Below are 23454 nucleotides of genomic sequence, written 5' to 3'. Positions count from 1 at the left end.
GAGCCGAGCCATGCGCGCTGCTCAAAAAATGGAGTATAATATGCAAGGAAGTTTGCAACTAAAGTTGCAAACCATACAGAGACTCCTAATAAATTGCGTTACTTATTAATTAATTATTTCATTACAAATCTTTATTCTCAGTTTTCTTATGAAGACTATAACTGATTTTCTTATAAAGTTGAAGATATTAATGGCGTATATATTCAATACTGAATAAACGCCATAAAACACCTACCAACAACAACAACAATATGTAAGGAAGAGAGGTGCGCCGATAATTCTCTTTTGTATGCGTTATTTTATATAATTTATTTAAAATGTTACAGAGTAAATTTACAGAACACATGATACTTTCATTTTTGTACCCAAATCCTTATTGTTTTATTCATTATTTCAACACTGATGACGTAATTATTGTCGTTTAACCTAATATTTACATGTAAGTCTGCATTATTGTCATACATTTTGTCTTAAATGATATTTTACCCCCCCCCCCCCCCCCCCCCCTCTTGAGTTTTTTTTTATGTGTATGTTTTTCTGGAAACCCCCCCCCCCCCCCTTTTTTTGAGTGTTGATTGATGACCTAAAAAAGATGACCTAAAAATGGAGAAAAAACCGATATATGTCTTACAGTGTCTAATCTACAAGTTGATTGAGATCAGTGGTTTGAAGATAAGTTTAATCATAGGACATGTCCATTGAATTAAAAAATGGTTTAGAAAAACAGTTGCGTTTGAATGGTTATAGAATCGGCATTAATCGTCATTGACCTGAGATCGTATGGAACTATAGAGCATTTTAATTTACTTGCAGAAGTTATGACCGCCATTAATAATTAAATTTTACATCACTTTCAGTTTTCCATCGTACTGAAGCGGGAGAATCCTTTTCGAACGTGGTGATTTGTTACCACTAAAAATACGGCTCTCATTCGATAATCTTTTATTTCAGCACACTTGTGTACATCCTTACGAATGACGGATAAGTGCATTATCAACAACTGAACCCCTTCTCATAAGTGTCTAATTATATCGTTTATCTTATGTCTATTTTACCCACAGTTGTCATGTCCATATATTCATGGTAATAATCCTGTGATATGTTTTTGTTTCACGGCAGCCTCCAGTCTTTTACTTAAACTCTTAGAAACTTCAGGAGTTTTTTGAGGTGCAGTTTTATTTATGTGCACACTAGATAGTGTTTTTCCATCGTTTTCGCTCGAGGCTATGTCGGTGTTGTCCTCTCACGGGAGAAGATATCCATCAATGTCCACATGTTTCCCCGCTGAAGGCGTTTGGTAGACAGTTTTCATGTCGATGTACTCATGATTATTCGATTTATCGTCACGAAATTGATCAGCCGTTGCTGTCACTCTATCATCCGATAATGCATCCCTGGTCGGAAGGATATATCCATCGAGATCAAAGTCTTTTTCATTGTCAGGTGTTTCATAAACGGTATTCATGTCCATGTATTTATGTGCTTCTCCTTTTGCGATGTATTGCGAGAGATTCAGATCTGCTTTCACGTCATCATCAGTTGCTATTTTTGATTCATAATCGTGATGAAGCATATCTGATTTTCGTCTATCCGGTAACCGAGGTGGGGCGTTCAGATCTTGATAAACTGGGTTAAGCGAAATAGCTTGCAGTGAGCCAATATTCGTTACATCCATATAAATATCGGCGTTTACATTTTTCGCAGCCCTTCTTTTTCTTATTCTATGAAGACAGTACAAGCAGGACAATATCAGAATGATGGTAAACAATAAAACGCAAAGCCCAAGTAGAAATATCTTTGGAAGATCTGATAACAGACTAGGTCTTGTATTCAAGTTCAGATCTTCAATATTAGTCGGGATTTCCTGATTGCGGGAAATGTTCTGCGTACTTAACGATACTACTGTAATGTCGTCAGCAGCTGTCATCGGATCGTCAGTTGTAGGTGTCGTAACATCAGGCGCGACTAAATGGGAATAGGCAGCCATATCTATGACAAAAGTGGAACATCAGATAAATATCATAAATAAACAATTCACATAAAGACAATTCATATTTTCAAAATATATACGGGAAAAAAATAATAACATGGGCTATGATAATTATTATTATAAAGATATGAAAGCGAAGGTGTGTATAAAGTTGTGAATGAAGTTAAGAGAAAGTTAGTAACTTTTTGAAGTAATTAAATCCTTTATTTCTCGTCTTTGCGCTCATTCCAACTTGAATCGTAGCTGCTTAAAATAGTGCATACGATTCCGTTGCCCTGTATACGAATATTTATCTTTATAATGAATTTCTTAAATAATTAATTACCTTTTTCCTTGTAAGCAATTCATTCATAATTGGATTCAAAACGTGTCAAAATTAGTAAGGTCACTTTGAAAGGTTAAATGAAAAATGATGACTGGATGCAATGTGCGTAAAATAGTAATATTGTACCTCCTATGAGACACGTGACCCCAGCGTCTTCGTTATGTTGGCAGTTGTGCACTCCAAATCCTAGATGTGCGCAGTCCGCAAGATTGTTTTCCATTCCATTGCACCCGACATGTGACAGGAGAATTTCTTCGTACCCCTCGCCAAACTGGGCTGAACCTGGGGCAGTCGAGGCGTTGCTGAATCCTAGCATTCTGCATACGACCTTTGCATCTCGCAAATCCCAACGATCGTCGCAAACTGTTCCCCAGGTGCCGTTATATCTGATCTCCACTCTGCCTTCAGAACTGTTGGATCCACCCACGAGCCGTACTCCAACAGAGTTTGGATGGGCTAAAACGAAAACAAAATTGATTACTTTTAGTATAGCCACAATTGTCATTCCATTTCCTTTTCTAGTTCATATAATCACTTGGGTATGGTTTCAAAGTCAGTCAATCTTTTATTAGAGTTGCGGAGTTTTTTTAATAATCGTATCATCTACTATATATATATATATATATATATATATATGTTTAATCTCCTATCGGAGACATCCCTACTAGCCTTTGCCGTAATAGGGGAGACGTGTCGGCATTTAGTGAAAATGTCCATTGTGCCAATCATGACTGTAAAACGCATATTTTAAGGACCATTACTACACTAGTGCCATTTTTTAAAAATTGTAGCCACTCATACTTGCACCTTCTTTACCTTGTGCAAACAGTGTCTTTTCGGTGAGAATGTCAGTGGGACGCCTAAAATTAGCATGACTGGGGGACGCCTTAAAACAGCCAAACAATCTTTACCGGGTGATTAGGAATCTACTCTTGCGCCTGACTATACCATAAAAAGGTGTGAACACAATATCATTTTACTGAAAGTATTAAAAAATACCTCCCGAGTAACAGATGGCACCAACATCCTCTTCATGTCCGCAGAAATTGACACCTAACCCAAGATGTGCACAGTCCGCAAGATTTGCCTCCGTTCCGTCACAACCAACAAGATTGAGAATTATATCCCCAGATCCCTGACCGAACCTTGCAGATGTCGGTGCGTCCAAGGCTCCCTCAAACCCCAGCATTCTGCAGACGACCCTCGCGTCTCTAAGATCCCAGCCATTTTCACAGATGGTTCCCCAGGATCCATCGTAGAAGACCTCCACTCTTCCTTCAGCTTTGCTGGATCCATCGACGAGCCTTATTTCGAAAGGATTTGGATGGGCTGAGGCAAAGGAAGTCAGTAATTAATAATGCAATCAAAACCAAGGAAATGTGAAATAGCACACAAAATGAAATAGATGGCACAAGGCAGTTATGTATATGTTATTTGTGAAGTTATTGCAGTAGAAAGTTTGGATGGTTATAATATGATTCTTAAGCTGAAGTATTGGTCTCTTCATTGATTAAGCCGGGAGCAAAATGGTGGAATCAGTAGACTTATTATAAACATGTTATTTTTTGAACATTTCATTCTCTCAAGATCTTTCACGACTGACATTAATGGATAATAAGTAAACTTTTAATATAATGACATATCAGGACTGCATGTGACGGTTAAACATACCTCTATTGTAACAAATAGCGCCCGCATCTTCATCATGTCCACAGTAATGTACTCCAATCCCTCGATGAATACATTCTGCTACGTTTACTTCTGTTCCGTCACATCCGACGACATCTAGAATTATACGACCAGAGCCCTGACCAAACCTAGCAGATCCCGGTGCGTCCAAGGCTCCATCGAACCCCAGCATTGTACAAACCACCCTCGCGTCTCTCAGATCCCAGCTGTCATCACAGATAGTTCCCCAGGATCCATCGTGCATAAGTTCTACTCTGCCTTCAGCATCGTTAGACCCATCGACAAGACGAACTTTAAAGGGGTCTGGATGGACTACAAGGGAGTAAGAACTAAATTGTTTTTTTATAGATGATATCTTCACAAATTTCGACATATGTTAGATGAAAAGTAAAACGGATTTAAAATCGAGCCATCTTTCTGCTATTGATTGCATATAGGTATCCTAACAATACTACCTATTTATTAACTCCATATTCGAATTGGTGTGTAGACGTAAAGAAAAGCAACACCATTGTGCCTTAATCCAATGATTTATAGAAGTCGGAAACATCTTATTCTAACACGATTACTATGCACGATCTGTTACAATACCTGCCTTCTTATAAATCGACCAAATGAAAACATATTGTACAATGATAATAATTATCTCTTTTGTGAAAGATTCATCCCCTTAGCAAAATGGTTTCTTTAGTTATAAATAAATTCATTAAGAGGCAAAAAGGAGATTTTTAAAGTCACTTATAAAAAGATATTCTGATGTTCGCTCTCATTAAAACTTGTTCTCGGATAGGTGTACTACTAGTTTATAATGTCTAGCAATCATACCTCCTGAGTAACACATGGCTCCTGCATCACTTGTATGACTGCATGAGTAACGTGCATTCCCGGAATAACCACATTCTGCAAGGTTGTCTTCTGTTCCATCACAGTTGACCCTATCTAGAAGAATACGACCAGAGCCCTGACCAAACCTAGCAGATCCCGGTGCGTCCAAGGCTCCATCAAACCCCAGCATTCTGCAGACCACCCTCGCGTCTCTCAGATCCCAGCCAACACCACAAACAGTTCCCCATGATCCGTTTTGCAAGACCTCTACCCTGCCCTTAGCACTCTCAGATCCATTGACAAGCCGAACTTGGAATGGGTTCGGATGGGCTATATAATGAAAATATGTTAAAACGAACATCAGTTCATGTTTTTGTTTACGTGATTCGAATACATATTCTTCGTGAATTTGGAATGGTATGGACAAAAAAAAATTGTCAATCTCAATAGGATATTCCTACGTTTCATTTCATTTATTCATTTTTTTATTGAAGGGGGAGATTTTCGGAAATATTTTATGAACGTAATTAAAGTAAGAAGAGTGTGACAATTCTGAGAACATTACGCGCGTACCAAATTTTGCAAACGTTTACTAAAAAAGCCTCGAGTCCATACCTCCTAAATAACATACGGCACATGCGTCCATGTGATGTCCGCACGGAATGCTGGCCCCAAAGTATGGACAGTCGGTCAGCCTGTCTTCTGTTCCCCAGCAGTCGACACGAAGAACATCACCAGCACCTTGACCAAACCTTGCTGATCGTGACGCAGCCAGGGCACCGTCGAACCACAGCATCTTGCAAACCACTCTTGCATATCTTAGATCCCACGAGGCACCACAGACAGTGCGCCAGAATTCACTATACAAGAACTACATTCTTCCTTCAGCATCATTGGAGCCATTCACGAGACGATATTATGGTGGAAAAGTGTCTAAGGTGCTATTTGTATCCGCTACCAATTTAGCAAGAAAAGTTAGCTTGGTTAGATAAAGCGTTTTAATATGTCTCTGAAATCAGAAACAGCTCCGATTCTCCCTCTTTTAAATTGAATAGTGGATTAATTTTTGACGAGTGATATTGTTCAACCGTCAGTGTATGGTATCGTACTCCTTGGTATATCCTTGAAAATGTCAATTTAGAACAATGTTCTTGGAGACAGGTTCGTTTTCCCCAAAAGCCGGACTGCTATCAGAAAGGACGGAATATGGAAAAGCAGATTTTCTTGTTATACTACAAAGGTTTGAGAAATATTCTTAAGAGTTTTTGGAGGAATAAACTCCGATTCTTTAAAAAAAAAAAAAGTTATAAAGCTATAACAAGGATAACTCTTTTTCCTCCAGTTAGAAAGTGGTTCACGTCTATTTCCAATTGTACGGCTAAATAAACAACAATGTTTATGTAAAACCCCATTATGACATACAAAGACGGCCACTGTCTTGTCCTTAAGCTGGTGAATATTAGTGGAAAGCAGATATTTACTTAAAATATAGATCCACACATTTCAGAGAAAATTCGACAAATGTTAAAGGTTAAATGTATTAAAGCTGCGGCGATCAAACGCGTATTACTAATTCGACATACGTCGCGAGTACATTTGTTCTGTATTTAAAAGAAAATTATTCCGGAAAAAAATGTCCTACATTTGTGTTCACGCCTATTGGTGAAATGTATCTAATATATTCATATTCAACACTAAAAGTGTAAGAAATCATTTTAACTTTCTTTATGTTTTTACTTTCACAAACATGAATAGAGGTTTGTTTTTTAAAAGATATTTTATTGTTCATTCAATTTACAAAAAAATAATAACAGATTGATAATGTATAATTTAACATAACATTACAAGATATTAAAGTCACATTACTCCGACATAAATTCAATTCAATTCAATTCAAGTTTATAAATGAAACATATATCAAATCGCACCATTTTTACATCTCGTCATCAAACTTACAAATGCATAAAAAAGCATATATACTTGTGGTCACTTATTATCACATAAACATAACAGAATTAATATAGTATTACAAGATAATACAGCTCCATTACCCCAACATAAAAGAAATATATGATAACAATTCGCACCTTTCCGTCTTCTCGTTATCAAACTATTACAAATGCTCAAGAAATCATATATACGATCAGTTACTAATTAGCACAGAATCATGTACAGTAGGAAGTTATTACTCATCTATAACAATATAACATGTTATGCACTGGATGAACATTTCAAAAAGAGTTTTACGCACACGCACACACACACCCCCCCCCCCCAACACACAAACACATATACACATGCATGCACACACACGCACGCATATACTCTCCAATACACACCTACACAAGATATTTCCGCAAAATCAATGCATGAATATACCCTTTTCATTTATTTGGGGAAAATGAGTGTACACTATCGTCCGAATGAGAACCTATGACATAGTATATGTGACCCGGCACCACAAAACCACCAAAAAGTCGCAAAAAAAATATTTTCCTGATTTCATCTGATTATGAAAGAAGAAGTTCTCCTCATTAAAATGGTATATTACTTGTCCAAATTGAAGCTTCCTAACCCTTTCAATTTAGTGAATGAAAAGAGCTGGTGAGGGAGGTTACTGGTATTAAATTGTGAGAAAGAGAGCTTTAAAGTTTGGGGCTATTCAAGCATGCGGAGCAAGCAAAACACAGGGAAATCAATAGAAGGGTGAATCAAAAGGCCATAGCAACCACTATGAAGAGATTTTCAGATTAGGCTGAAATTTGGCATGATGGTCAAACATAGTCTGTTCATTATGTTTCTGAGGTTTCAATGTGTGGACTTAAGTCTTTCAAAAGTTATTATGTTGTAAATGTATAGAGTTGTAATTGGACAGATTAAGCGAACTGCAACATAGTGCCGAGACACCTGCACTAGACAATGCCTATTCATGGTGGACCCGGAGTCTTTTTGTTCCCCCTTACATAACACTGCTGGAACTCGGATGTGAAAGCGGATACAAACAAAATGGCGCGCCGCACTGATTGCTATAACGGACCAATCACAGCCCGCGTAGCACGACCCGTTAGCAACGACCGACCATTTCCGGACTACGATAATTTCGCTCGGGAAAAGTGATCAAATTTTGGAAGAGACCGAAGGCTGTGCGAAAAAAACTGGTCTAGAAAAACCGTTTAAAACACATCTTCTACTATGTTTTAGACTTCCAAATTTTGATACTAGGTACAGAAAAGACCACTCTTTCAGAAAATGCAAAAAAACAAAAATCTATTTTTTTTCACCTAAATTGACATTTTAGCTGATTACGGAGAATCGCTGGTTGCGACTTTTTGTTGGTTTTGTGGTGCCGGGTCACATATGTATTTCCATGCATTTTTTTTTTTATATGCCGAAATAATAAATTGATTGTGGGACAGAGATTGAAAAACATGGAAGTCTTTTTTGGAAAATCAATTGGTTAACATAATACATATATATATTTCGTGTTGAAGTGTACCACTCCATTTATATAACCTCACAGACAAGCTGGTGATAACTATACATCGCTCTGTTCTAGTGCGGTCTCGAAATGATCAAATTATTTAGTTCGAGATTATCAGTAATTAACTCTACAGGCGTTACAATAAAGTGTCAATAAACTGACGATTGTAATATCCTTGGATTTCAAACAGTATTTACAGGCACGTTTACATCGTCAAAAAAATGACACTTCGTTTAGTACATCATAGTGAGTGCCTCACTATCATAGTATCTGATTACCATATTTTCAAAATACATCTTTACTGGTCTTTCCTTTGTGAGTATTCGTCTAAAGTTCCATATTTTCTATGTAGACCGATTGATGATCCTCGTCCATCTAAATTTCATCTCAATTATCAACGTCTGTCCAACATTCGGTTTGGACGAAATAATTGTTAAACTTCGTAATGTTTGGTATCTAAAAGAAAGTTCAATATCAAGAACTATGTCCCCCATTGTTGTCCCTTTTTTAATAAAGGCACGTTCAAATATGAAGTGACAAAGCATTATTGTTTTGATATAATGACGTAAAGAGCCGTACTTTTACACTCTAACACGTGACAAATATGCAGCTATTATATTTTTTGCATCGGTTTACCGCGCGATATCTGACCAAGTCTTAGGCGATTGTGATGTTAGTGTAATTAGGAATAGTATCGTATTGCCTATCTTGCGATGACCTTGCCACTTTGACTTTATCATCACCAAGTGAGACGCCAGTTACTGCCATTTTAGCATTCGTCGGAACTCTAGCCTGGTGTGTTGAGATTGTAGAATCATGATTAAAGTCAGGATAATTGTCTTTATCTGCAGAAGGCTCTTCATAAACAGTTGTCATGTCCATGTATTCATGCAGCTCAGTAGCTGTACTGCCTTTTGTTACGAAGGCATGTCCTACATCTTTCGCATATGGACAGTTTGTCCGGGATCCTTGAGTTACAGATGGATCCCTGTCTATGCCTACATCCGTATCTGAGTTGATATCCATATACTCGTGAGGGTAATTTCCTCGAGTATGTTTCGGTTCTCTGCTGACACTTGCTTTCTTGTAACACCGTTGGACATTAGTTACATTTAAAGAAATTTCGTTTCCTGAACCTGTAACGCCAGGTAGGAGATACCCGTCAGTGTCCGTGTATGTAACTCCTTGAGGCTCTTGATAAACAGACTTGATGTCCATGTATTCATGAATCCCACCTTGTCCGCTGGATTGTAGTGTCCCTTTCAAACTTCCTTTATTGTCAATATCGGGTAAGCAAGTTGATATAGCTCTCAAATTCGGGGTGACTTCGTTTTTGGAGGATGTAACGCTGGGAGAAGATGGTTATTAACATCCTTGTCGGCGTCTACTGATGTCACACCAGGTAGGAGATAACCGTCAACATCAAAGTCCAAACCGGATGAAGGCTTTTGATAAACAACATTCATGTCCATGTACTTATGATCTATATCTTGTATATTGGTGTGTGTTGCTCTCGTCATTTTGACATCATTCTCTGTTATATTGGCAGCCGTCGATACTATTGTTGATGTAAATTCAGACTTTGAAGCTGTTGAAGTTGGAAGAAGATAACCGTCAATGTCTCTGTGTGTGTCAATTGGAGGCGTTTGGTTAATAGTATTTATTCGCGACATCATGCGAAATTCAGACTTTAATCCAGATTTCGTTGCCCTCCTAGTTGAAAGATAGCCATCATGATATGTGTCTGTGTCTGTTGAGGACTTGTGATTAACATGCTTCATATCCATGTATTCATGAATTGCCTCTTGTTTATCGCTATGCCTTGTTCGTGTCATTCTTTTGTCATTGTCAGAACCTGATATACATGCGTCTCTCGTAGCTACCTTGGGAGTTAATTCAGACCTCAAAGCTGTGAAAGATGGAAAAAGGTATCCATCAAGACCTACATCGGGGCCAGTTGCGGATTTTTTACCAATAGGCTTCATGTCCATGTATTTATGAATCGCGTCTTGTTTATTGCTGTCTTTTGCTCTTGACATTTTTATCTCATTGTCAGAAACTTCTTCATCGGCAGTGGTCGTTCCTATTTCCATGTAAACTCTTTTTTCCGGCGTTGTAGCAGTTGGTAAAAGATAACCATCAATGTCTGCATCATTAGAACTAGGAGATCTGTCATGGATAGTATTCATGTCCATGTATTCATGGGATGCTTTTTGTCCGCTATCGCCCCTGATATGCACCTGCTCACCTGTTGTATTTTTACTTTCTGTTAAGGCAACCCGCAATTTATTTTTCCGAGATGGTACAACCGTTGACAGGCGTTCTGGTAATTTAGGTGGGGAACTCAGATCCTGATAGATTGAGTCTAGGTTCTGAAGTTCTACAGACCTAGAATGCATCAAATCCATGTACACAGTTGTATTAAGATTCTGTTTTGCTCCTCTCTTCCGGGATCGACATAGGCAATATACAAACGCTGCGATAAGAATAATGCTCGGAACGGGAACACTTATTCCGAGCAATAGGAAAAGATTGCGGGGGACTTCGTTAGATTGTACATTTTCAGGTTCATCTAGACTGAAGTGTCCAAGCATGTTTGGAGTATTTGAATACGGAGATGTGTTACCAAGTTCCGTTGATAGTTCTTCTCGGGTGGAACTTGACAAAGAAGGATCAGCAGTCTCGAATTCAATAGTAATAGTAGATTCTGAAATAATAAAGAATGGAGAAATATTTAGTATAAAACAAATAACAGCGCTCATCAAACATCGGTAGTCTGGAATGTAATAGTAATAGTAGATTCTGAAAGGTAATAGCGAGTCATTATAAGCAACACATTTCTCTATTCGGATGTCTTGATACTAATGAAGCTACAGTGTGTCTTCGTTTACTTCATTATTGTTATTTCCATGTCTTTTTATAGGAGATATGAATAGAAATGTTTGTCTTAGTGTCTTTAAAGCACAAGTTGATGCATTTTGTGTATATACAAATAGCGAGGGGATTATTAAAGTACACTGTCGTATTCGGATTGTATCGGGGGGGGGGCTGAGGAGGTGGCATCCCGAGCAATGGAGATGTTTGTGGTCATCCAATGATCAATCAAAGAACATCATTGTCGGGTAGCTGTACTACTAGGTTCAATTGCCAAAAACGTACTTCCTAAGTAGCAAATGGATCCTGCATCCCTTCTATGACTGCATAAATAACGTCTAATCCCTGAATGAATAAAGTCTGCTACGCTGTCTTCAGTCCGTGACAATTGACATACTTTAGCAGCATACGACCTACGTTGTTAATGATTCGTCCTTAGTCTTGGTGTTAGAGCTTGAAGTCTTGACCTTGCTAGTATACATTGTAAAAGCCCTTTTATTTAATGTTTGGGTCTCGACTACAACACCCATATATATATATATATATATATATAATGTATTAGCAAATAATACTGGAACCATTTCATAGAGGTTGATTAAAAATATATGGCTTTAAAAAAACATACCTTCTGAATAACAAATGGCGCCGGCATCGCGACTATGACCACAGTAATTTCCAATCTCTGGATGAGCACAGTCTGCAAGGTTATCTTCTGTTCCCTCACACCCGACAAAAATTAGCAGAATACGACCAGAGCTCTGACCAAACCTAGCAGATCCCGGTGCGTCCAATGCTCCATCAAACCCCAGCATTCTACAAACCACCCTCGCGTCTCTCAGATCCCACCAGCCATTATCACAGATAGTTCCCCAGGATCCCTCATACATGACCTCTACTCTACCTTCAGCATCGTTAGATCCATTGACAAGACGAACTTTAAATGGCTGAGGATGGGCTAAGGAGAAAAAAAATTTCATGTTAAAATCTTTCACATTTTACTGGAACTCACATTTGTTTGTATCGAAGTGGTAGTTTGTTAATAAAAAAAATAATATGCACCGGGTTTGTGCAAAATAAGATTTGCTTTTAAAACAGTTTGACCGAAATTCACATTATTGCTTGCAAATCATTCGACAAACGTAACAAATTTCCCTGAAAGATTGTTCAGACTTGGCGCGGCAAACCACCGGAGAAATTTCGCCGTGTAAATGAATGGCAACTGTGGGCAACAAAGGACACACGTTATTTCATTAAATATACATATGTATATATATATATACCTATATGAATGAACGACAATTTATTTTCAGCGAAAGACTTTATGAAGAAAGAAAATTGTCATGGTGCTGGCACCAATCAGACGAACCTCGAATGGATTTAAGTGGACTACATTAATAAGGAAAAATGTATGACCCAAAGCAAACTAAGAATATTTGTCCCCCTTTATGCGATTCAAACAGAATAGAATAGAATTACGATTGATCCTTTCCTCATGTCAAAAAGACTTCGTACCTCCTGAGTAACACACGGCGCCCGCATCCCAGCGATGCCCACATGAAGAGGTGGTCCATATACGTGGACAGTCCGCCAAGTTCTCTTCTGTTCCGTAACATTCGACACGAAGAATATTACCAGAACCCTGACCAAACCTAGCCGATCGTGGCGCGTCCAAGGCACCGTCGTTCTCTAGCATCTTGCAAACAATCATCGCTTGGAACAAATACCAGTAACGATCGCAAATAGTCTGCCATGATCCACCGTACAAGACCTCCACTCTTCCTTCAGAATTGTTGGAGCCATTACTAAGATGTACCCCTACGAAGAGTACTGTCGATGAGTTTCCTCAGATCTGTATTTCATTGTATTTCATCCCAAGTGAATCAGCGTGACGCAAAACGAGCAGAAGGATCCATTGCCCCTCGATTTATTTGAAAAATGTGATAACCACAAATTAGATTGTTTTGATCGTTTAACTGTGATAACTATTAGGGGGGCTTTAGCCAAATCTCAGACTGTCGACATTAATTTTGTCCAACGAGAATTTCCTACTTTACGAGGAACGTATGGACAAAAGTGTAATCAGGACCACTTCATCTGGCTACAATCAGCAGGACCAGGATACCTTTAGACATTTTATAGTAAAGAGACGGTGCAATTTCTTGTACCTATTAAAGAACATAGTAAAACACTCTTGCAGAGCTTGCCTGCCGGGTATTACCAAGGGCTGCAAGTAGCTACGTTCATCCGGTAGAGTATGAATCGCCAATGTAAGATCTGTAAAGGTTGATGTGGGGCTGGACTCGCCACCAGCTGACGGGGTCGCTGTAGTGTCCAGGTCCTACATTCGTAAAAACCTTACTACTCCTAGTTGGCAACTAACTTTGTACTCATGGTACAATAGCCTAGATAATTAATTGACAACTAGGTGAGTAAGGTTTGTGCAAATTGATCAAGGTTTCCATGCACGACCAAGACGATAATGTTTTGCTAGAGGTATCGGCAAACGTAAAACAATGTGCTCTTCTCTCTCTCCTCGAAACTGTGAAGTCTTTAATAGACTTTCCTTCTTTTTGATAATAACCTCGTTGTTTTTTTATAACGTAACTACTGTTGGATATGATTCAACATAAACACCTCAGGTAGCTTTTTACATCTGTATTTTAAGTGAAAACTAGTTCTTTCCTTTCATGCTTCCTCTCAAACTTTGTATTTATACATATTATCAATTTAGCATATATGATAGGGGCGTGATTTTTTTTTTTTTGGGGGGGGATGTTCAACGCAGCTTAAAACTGTTTCCTTCCGCCTCTTTGAACCTGTTTTTTGTGAAAAATGACTGAAATCAGTCACGAGCTGTGCCTCAAAAGTTTCTTTTATTTCTAGAAATGCTATGTTTGGTAACATGAAAACGACGATTATTATTTTTTGTAGTTGTCGGTATCCCCGACTCCGGGGAAGCACGTCTAAAGCAGGGCTCCCACTTAGCCGAGTGGGAACCTCGAGTTGTGGCGAGCAGGCGCGATCTTATGGCAAGCAATTTTATCATGAAAACATATTTCTTGATATCAAGTATTCAATTCTTGATATCACGAAATCGAATTCCTGATATCACGAAATCGAATTCTTGATATCAAGAATTACCATTGCTTTACAACGTAAAATTATTTCTTGATATCAATAAACAATAAAACGGCTTGCCATAAGATCGCGCCAGCTCGCCACAACTCGAGGTTCCAACTCGGCTAAGTGAGAGCCCTGCTTTAAAATAAACGCTCTTTCCATTGCGTTCAAGTTATCTCGCAGCTTTTCTTCCTGATGCACTATATTATTACCACATATATGGTAGCGTCAAGTTTGATATTTCAAAATGTATTTTTCATTTGCACAAGCTGCCCGTGGATTTTCAAGGGACTCAGGTATATATATTATACAAATATTACATATTTCGTCGATCAATATAACAATATATATAAACAAATATTTAAAAGTATATTTCAAGTTGAAATATTATGGCTCGAGGAAAATTCTGAATTTGGAGGTGTAGATATGTTATAGGAAACAACGATATGCATGCAATGTCTGTTAAATAAAATTCAGGGTACATTTGTAATCCTTTTGAATGACGTCCCTTAATTACATCCGCCAAGCTAAGACATTGCAAACAATGGGCACGCGCAGGGCTGAGAGGTGCACAGTCTAATGAACTTTAGTACGCGTTATACAGTGCAAAAAAGTAGTAAGTACGTTGCTCGTTCGTGGCACATATAGAAATATTGCATGCTCCGGTGTACCAGTAAAACGAAAAGTGTGAGCCGACAACTTTAGAATTTCCTGAGTGATGTTATATTTTACCAAGGCTGCAGGAAGGATAACCCTGCCAAGGTTAGGATATATTGGCTCGAGGGACATTCCGAGTTAGATAGTGAATATGTTATACTGAAGAACGCAATACATGCAATATTTGTTATATAAAATTGAGGGTATTTTCGATCTCATGCATTGCTCCCTTGGAGACCAGCTTATGCGCGCTGCTCAAACAATGGAGTATATGCAGGGAAGAGAGGTGCGCAGAAGATTCTCTGTTGTCTGAGTTATACCGTGTAGTGATAATTTGTCATCATTCAACAATTAGTGAAAAAGAACATTTGTATATATTGATGAGTAGAAACCTTGTTTTAATGAAGTGGTGTTAATAACACATCTACCTACATTTATTTGTTTCAAGTGTTTCCTCATTAAGATCATGTACATCTAACACTAAGAAAATTAAAAAAGGTAAACACGACATTATTGTTTCGTTTATCCTTTTTTAAACATGCAGATTTGTGGCTGAAAACACCAATCATATATTTTTTCTTCACTTCATGAAATATAATACCGTAATATCTAAATTTAAAAGAATATTGAAATCATATCAAGTCAAACTTCGAGAAACCTACCTCAAGCACCCTCCACGAACAGTAAAACCTTTAAACTTAAGAAGCTATTAGAGGACAAATTTATTTCAATCACATTCATAAGAATATAAACTACCTCTCTTAATTTCTTATACTTCTTTTTTTAAAGTCCAAGAGACTTTAAAACTTTAAAACCGAATACAAAACTTTTATATTTAAAACTAGACTATGAAAACAATTACAATTTGATATCCATAAACCATAATTCTGGTCTAATAGATTAAGTTTTCAAGTCGAATAAGATTCGCCTTTGTCTGCGCGCTCATGCATGAGATCATCTACGAGCAATTCGATTGACAACTAGTTTATATCCTCACTGCATGCTATGCTCAGCACTTGAGAGTAAATTTACATCAGTGAGGTCAAACAAATTCCCAAAAAGGGTACGATGTCTAAAATTACTTCCAGAAGAAATATTCCACCCTAAATTTAAAAAGATAAAGAAGCTAACATTTCGAAAGATGACATTACATGGTTTTCAGTAATAACGTATTATATCTCAGAACATTGTCAGATTATAATTCTTACATTTTTAAACAAGATATTCATCAAAATGTTTGCAAACTTTTTCATAATTTTTTTGATGAAGGAAATATTAAACGCAAATCAAGAACTCCATCTTTATAGATATATATGGGGTGGATATAAGGCCCATTATTAGAAACTGGCAAACATGTTCTTTAAAAGCATAGAACCATGCAAGCATTTCTATTAAAAACGTATGTTTTCAATTTATTTCAATTTATCTTCAGAAAGAATTTTGCGCAATATTCTTTCTGAAGATTAATGTCACTTCCTCTAATTTCGTCCGTGAATATGCAATATGACGGCCAAATCATGTGTTGAATCTCTTCCTAATCTGGAATATCATATTCGTTTTTTTCTGATGATCCCTCTGTAAACTCATTACTACCTTCGATACACAGCATGAGGAATTCATGCGTATTGTCAGTCTTTTCTTCAACATGCTGCATGATATTGCATGGTAATTCAATCGTATCGTCGCCTGCATCACTTGGCAGAAGATATCCATCTATGTCTTCATCTTCAAGCGTTGAGGATCGTTGGCTAATGGTTTTTACGTCCATGTGCTTGTGAATTGAATCTTGTTTCGTACATTCCTGTTGAAGTGTAGCAGTCTGTTCATTTGAGCTACTTCTTTCACAAACACTCGTGAGAAATATGTCTCTATCGTTTTGGGACAAACAACTTTGTTCTGCATTTTCAACATTTGGTTTATCTCCGGAATTCAAACCAGATGCACTTGGCAAAATATAACCGTCAAGGTCTACATCGCTTCCCTTCAAAAGATTTTTGTTAACATTCGTAATATCTATATATCCATGGGTGTCAGTTCGTTCAGTAGTTTGTGCTTTATTTAGCAGCTCTTTTTTTCCACTTTTAGTTTTACTTGGAAGAAGATATCCGTCAACATCTACATCTTTTTCCATTGTAAGCTTTTTGTATACAGTGTTCATAACCATATACGTGTGTGGATTATTTTGTCCAATAATTTGCACAGTATCTACCGGATCACACGTTTCATCATGGCATATTGCTCTGGATCCTGACGGTATATCATTTGGCAACGTGTCTTTATTTCCAACACGGTGGCTTATAGCATCAGTACTTCCATCCTTGGCCGATGAGGCAGTCTTGCTAATAAATATCGTTTCCATATAGTCGTGTGTGTTTTCACCTTTTTGGGTCTTCGGTACAGATTGCTCCCCTTCGTCCTCAAACAGCTTATTTTCACTCAATATCGTTAAACGTCGTTCTGGTAGTTTTGGAGCAGCATTCAGATCCTGATAAGTAGAGACTACACTCGTGTCATGTGTAAACCCTGTATCCATATAAATATCACTTTCCAATGTCCTACTTGCCCATGATGTTATAGCCCTACGTACACAATATGCTAGTGTTGCCACGAAAAAGACGCTTGACAGAAATACACAAATCCCGATAATTATGGCCAACGTCAGATTGAATGGTGTTCCGCCTAATAAAAAAATCGTATTAAAAATTGTTCAAATATTGCAAAACATGTTACGGATGATTTTTAATGTGATTTTAAAGAGCTCTATATAAAAATATTGATGAAAAATGTTTAGAGAAATTATAGCTATAAAAAGTGTATGCACTGTTTGATTCAGCCTGGAAAATTAGCTTCCTGAATTATCTCATTCTGCATTATTTAAAAATTATTTTAAATAATGTATATTGACAATTAATCTAATAACCCCAGAAACTACTTTATTGTGTCTGCAACACCCTAACAAGCATAATTAAAACCGGTAAAACGGATTCTGTGTTTGGGGGGATTTATCGAGACAGTTTGGGAGGGATAAACGGTGGCCTTTTTAGTGAACATTTTGCTACGAACACAATTGAAACCATATAAATTAACAAAACCCAACCTCCAGGAGAATCAGAATTGTCATATTATTGAAATGTTTACCTTTCGGAGTGCAAATAACGCTGGCATCTTCGTTATGTGCGCAGTTGTGCACACCAATGCCGTCATGACCGCAACGTTCAATGTCAATTTCTGTCCCCCGGCACTGAACTTCATCCAGAAAGATACTCCCAGATCCTTTACCAAATCGAGCATCAGATGGAGCGTCCAAAGCTCGACCAAAGCCTAACATTCTGCAAACAACCTCGGCGTCCTTGAGATCCCAGGAATCGTCACAGATCGTTCCCCACGAGCCATCGTGTAGAATCTCTACTCTACCCTCAACGTCATTAGCTCCTCCAATCAGACGGACTATGAAAGTAATGCGGTGTATATTTAACTAATCGAAATAAATAGATTTCCTCTGAGTAAGAAATCTTGCAAGACATTTTCAGACGTCAAGTTTTTTTTAAGGTAGTGGTTTGTCCTCTTTTTGTTATGCAGCTGTAATTCATATATTTCGACAGCTATTTCAAAATTAATAGCAACATAAATAAATGTATTTGACAACTTCTGCACTATTTCGTATTTTTGTATCCCAAAGTTTGAAACCTAAGTTCAGGAAGATGTATATCGTTCTATTGCAGCTTTTGTCGAGAAAGCTAAAAATCATGCTCACATGAACAACTCTAATGTACTATAGGACAGAGTCATACCTCCTGAGAAACAAATGGCACCCGAATCTCTGGCATGGCTACAGTTGTGAACTCCTATTCCTCTGTGATAACAATCTGCTATGTTCTTTTCTGTTCCGTAACACTGGACATCAACAAGCAGAATGTTACCATTATCCTGACCAAACCGTGCAGAAACTGTTGCTGCCAAAGCTCCATCAAACCCTAACATTCTGCAAACAACTCTCGCATCGTTCAGATCCCAGCCATTGTCACAGACAGTTCCCCATGATCCATTGTACATAACCTCTACTCGACCCTCTGAATCATTCGCCCCATCGGTGAGACGAACCTTGAATGGGTCTGTGAAGTTTCAAAAATATTAATTAAAATAACAATTTCAAGTATCAGGAGAGAAAAATGTGTTTGTGGAAAGTGAACAAAACGCGATCGGTAGAGCTTCTTAGAAATCAACTCAAGAGCAGTCAATAAACTATTGTATACTCATTGTATATTACGTTATACATTACTCGTCCCAATTTTCATACTTCCAAGAAGCTGATAGACAAGGCTGTACAAAAAAAAATTACTGTCTTTGTGATCATGTCACAAGAGCGTGGACGTAAGGGTAATACTATCAAACCCAAAACAGGTTGAAAAAGACCTACATTTGTTATCATGTTCTTCAAAAAGCTGAGTTTTTAATTATGAGTATGTTAGACTCTAAGTATCATCCCATACCTCCTCTGAAACAAATGGCTCCAGAATCCTCTTCGTGTTCGCAATTGGAGACGCCAATCCCTCGATGGTAACAGTCTGCCAGGTTATCGTGTGTACTTTCACAGGATATACCATCAAGTAGTATATCTCCTGAACCTTGGCCAAACGCAGCAGAGCCTGGTGCGGCTAAGGCTCCATCAAACCCCAGCATTTTACACACGACCCTAGCATCTCTCAGATCCCACTCATGATCACAAACGGTTCCCCAAAAACCATCATACAAGACCTCTACTCGTCCTTCAAGGTCGTTAGCTCCATTCACGAGCTGAACTAGAAATGGGGCTGTCGGAGGAATACAGAAAAGGATATATGCAATCAGTTCATTTTTGGACTTCTCTCTGTAAAGGAGCCAACAACAGCTAGTAAATACTGAATCCCTAAAAATCATTATAACATGTGTGCGGTGTGCGTTGAGATTCAACTTAGTTCCCGTTCGTGATAGCGATGGAAGCCCACTGTAATGACCTATAGATACTGATATAAAAGTTTCATCGAACAAACGACACTTAAAACACCCCCATTGTTCACGTGGAAACAGCGAGACCAACACGAGGAAGACCATGAGGGTGGCATAGACCAGATCGCGGTTAGCACATGTCCCAAATGATCCCGAATATCCACAGATCTTCCAAACTTGTTTGTTGTTTTAATAATCACTCCTACAGCGATGGAGGTTCTACATAAATAGCATTTGTTTCCCCTTTCATGGAGTGCAATGCTTGTGCATAAATGAATAATGATTACTTTACTTTCATGAGCACGTATCCAGTATTTTGTCTCCGTGTATTTCCCAATTTGGTCTGCAATGACCTTTATCTGCTCATGCTCAGACTACAACTATGAACCGGATTATTGTATTAACAACCGTTGTACGAATTTTTGATTTTCAAAGCCTTCGTGAACTAATAAAACAACCATATTATCCTACCTCCTGTAAAACAAATGACACCGGCGTCACTGTCATGTTCACAGTTGTTGACTCCAATCCCTTGGTGGTAGCACTCAGCAAGGGCGTCTTCTGTGCCCCTGCATCCAACGTCATCTAACAAGATTTTACCGCTTCCGGCACCAAACGTAGCTCTACCAGGTGCGGCTAAAGCTCCATCAAATTCAAGCATTTTACAAACTACTCTTGCGTCTCTTAGATCCCAGTTATCATCACATATAGTTCCCCAGCTTCCCTTATACAAAACCTTCACTCTGCCTTCTGAATCGGTGGTTCCATTGGTAAGACGAACTTGAAATGGCTCTGTTGTGTTTAATGAATAGTTAGGGTGAGAAGCAGAATGGGTTTATCAGATTAAATGTACATACTCTTACAAGGAAATGTAATCATGAAGCCCTCTTTATAAAAATCCAGTACAAAGATTGGTTAAGAGCACCTCACGTGACCAGACATATCTAGAGAAGAGCAATCCGCTAACTATAACAACGAAATTAAGGTGAGAGGTTGAAGGAAGAAAAGTTAAAATTCTCGCTTGTTTGCGTTCAACCTCAATTACTGAATTAGGGAAATGCAAAATATACATTCAGGTGTATATGCAAGTGAATAAGGATTTACTCAAAAAGCGAACCTATAACAAAATTATGTAAAAAACAGAACACCTACCTCCCGAATAACAAACAGCGCCTGCATCCCTCGAATGACTACATGTGTAACGTCCAATCTCTGCATGAGCACAGTCTGCTAGGTTGTCTTCTGTTCCGTCACAGCTGACATGAGTTAGCAGAACACGACCAGAGCCTTGACCAAACCGTGCAGATCTCGGTGCGTCCAAGGCTCCATCAAACCCTGCTATTCTGCAAACCACCCTCGCGTCTCTAAGATCCCACCATGAATCACAGATAGTTCCCCAGGATCCATCGTACATGACCTCTACCCTGCCTTCAGCATCGTTAGACCCACCAACAAGACGAACTTGGAATGGATTTGGATGGGCTACACGTGAATATGAAAGATAAATATACCGCATTTGGGATCGTATTTTGGCTAATGTCTTGATAGTTTTTTATATATAAATGTAAAGGAATTTTGAACAAAATATTATTTGTAGTAAGAAATAATTAATAAACTTATTTAAACTCATAGTACTGAGGTATGCAATAATGTTTAAAGAGTTATTTTGATCCACTAAACACGCATTATCATTAATTTTTTTTAAAACATACCTCCTGAATAACAAATGGCTCCTGCATCCATTGTATGACTGCATGGGTAACGTTCAATCCCTGCATGAGCACAATCAGCTAGGTTGTCTTCATTTCCGTCACAATTGACATATTTTAGCAGAATACGACCGGAGCCCTGACCAAATCTAGCAGATCCCGGTGCGTCCAAGGCTCCATCAAACCCTGCTATTCTGCAAACCACCCTCGCGTCTCTAAGATCCCACCATGAATCACAGATAGTTCCCCAGGATCCATCGTGCATGACCTCTACCCTGCCTTCAGCATTGTTAGACCCACCAACAAGACGAACTTGGAATGGATTTGGATGGGCTACACATGAATAGGAAAGACAAATATACCGCATTTGGGATCGTATTTTGGCTAATGTCTTGATAGTTTTATATATAAATGTAAAAGAATTTTGAACAAAATATTATCTGTAGTAAGAAATAATTTATCAACTTATTTAAACTCATAGTACTGAGGTATGCAATAATGTTTACAGAGTTATTTTGATCCACTAAACACGTATTATCATTTTTTTTTTAAACATACCTCCTGAATAACAAATGGCTCCTGCATCCATTGTATGACTGCATGGGTAACGTTCAATCCCTGCATGAGCACAATCAGCTAGGTTGTCTTCATTTCCGTCACAATTGACATACTTTAGCAGAATACGACCGGAGCCCTGACCAAATCTAGCAGATCCCGGTGCGTCCAAGGCTCCATCAAACCCCCGCATTCTGCAAACCACCCTCGCGTCTCTAAGATCCCACCATGAATCACAGATAGTTCCCCAGGATCCATCGTGCATGACCTCTACCCTGCCTTCAGCATCGTTAGACCCACCAACAAGACGAACTTGGAATGGATTTGGATGGGCTACACGTGAATAGGAAAGACATATATACCGCATTTGGGATCGTATTTTGGCTCATGTCATAATAGTTTTATATCTAAGTGCTTAAAAAAATGAAAAAATATTATTTGTAGTAAGGAATAAATTATCAACTTATTTAGACTCGTAGTTCTGATTTATGCGATAAGATTTAAAGAATTATCCTGATCCACCAGACATGCAATATTTGCTAAAAATAATTTATGCTGGAACATGAATACTAAAGAAAATACGTCTGGCTATAGAATTACAAAATGTAGTGTGGTTGCATTTGACTGTCATACAATGAAAGTAAGATAAGACTATGATTTGTTCTCGGGGAGGGGGCTAAATTTTAAGTTGTTTGTCTGTAGGCGATTTGCACTTCAAGTAAACTTAAATATTGAGTTTAAAGTCACTTATCTCGAGTTGTTCATGTTCATCTAATAATCATGCAAATAACAAAATGGTCAGTTACAAAAACTTATGTGGAAGAGGGAAACATACTTCCTGAGTAGCAAATGGCTCCTGCATCCCTTGTATGACCGCATGAAGTATAATCTCTAATCCCTGGATGAGCACAGTCAGCCAGGTTGTCTTCATTTCCGTCACAATTGACATACTTGAGCAGAATACGACCGGAGCCCTGACCAAACCGTGCAGATCTCGGTGCGTCCAAGGCTCCATCAAACCCAAGCATTCTGCAAACCACCCTCGCGTCTCTCAGATCCCAGCCAACATGACAGATAGTTCACCATGATCCATCGTACAATACCTCTACTCTCCCTTCAGCATTGTTAGATCCATTGACAAGACGAACTTCAAATGAATTCGGATGGGCTGAATGAATGAAAAGTGTTTTAAAGGAACTTTAAAAAGAACCAAATATGACCTAAACCTCTACTTGGTCCCGGA

The 23454-nt window shown here is 38.3% G+C and overlaps 1 protein-coding gene across 1 annotated transcript; it reads right to left on the bottom strand.

Moving 5' to 3' along the window:
- Positions 1 to 1243: 1243 nt before the first annotated feature.
- LOC576035 (deleted in malignant brain tumors 1 protein-like) lies at positions 1244 to 23239 on the bottom strand. Its single transcript, XM_030995733.1, has 17 exons — positions 23047 to 23239; positions 22215 to 22544; positions 21660 to 21989; positions 21100 to 21429; positions 20419 to 20739; positions 19452 to 19772; positions 18882 to 19073; positions 18100 to 18408; positions 12697 to 12870; positions 11810 to 12139; positions 10937 to 11017; positions 5445 to 5636; positions 4830 to 5159; positions 3987 to 4307; positions 3315 to 3644; positions 2442 to 2771; positions 1244 to 1542 (listed from the first exon to the last, which is right to left on the bottom strand). The coding sequence occupies exons 1-17, from the start codon at positions 23237 to 23239 to the stop codon at positions 1244 to 1246; spliced, it is 4713 nt and encodes a 1570-aa protein (XP_030851593.1).
- Between the last annotated feature and the right edge of the window lie 215 nt (positions 23240 to 23454).

Source organism: Strongylocentrotus purpuratus, unplaced genomic scaffold, assembly GCF_000002235.5.
Source record: "Strongylocentrotus purpuratus isolate Spur 01 unplaced genomic scaffold, Spur_5.0 spur5_scaffold_3, whole genome shotgun sequence".
NCBI lineage: Eukaryota > Metazoa > Echinodermata > Echinoidea > Camarodonta > Strongylocentrotidae > Strongylocentrotus > Strongylocentrotus purpuratus.
This window is presented reverse-complemented; position numbering and strand designations above follow the sequence as displayed.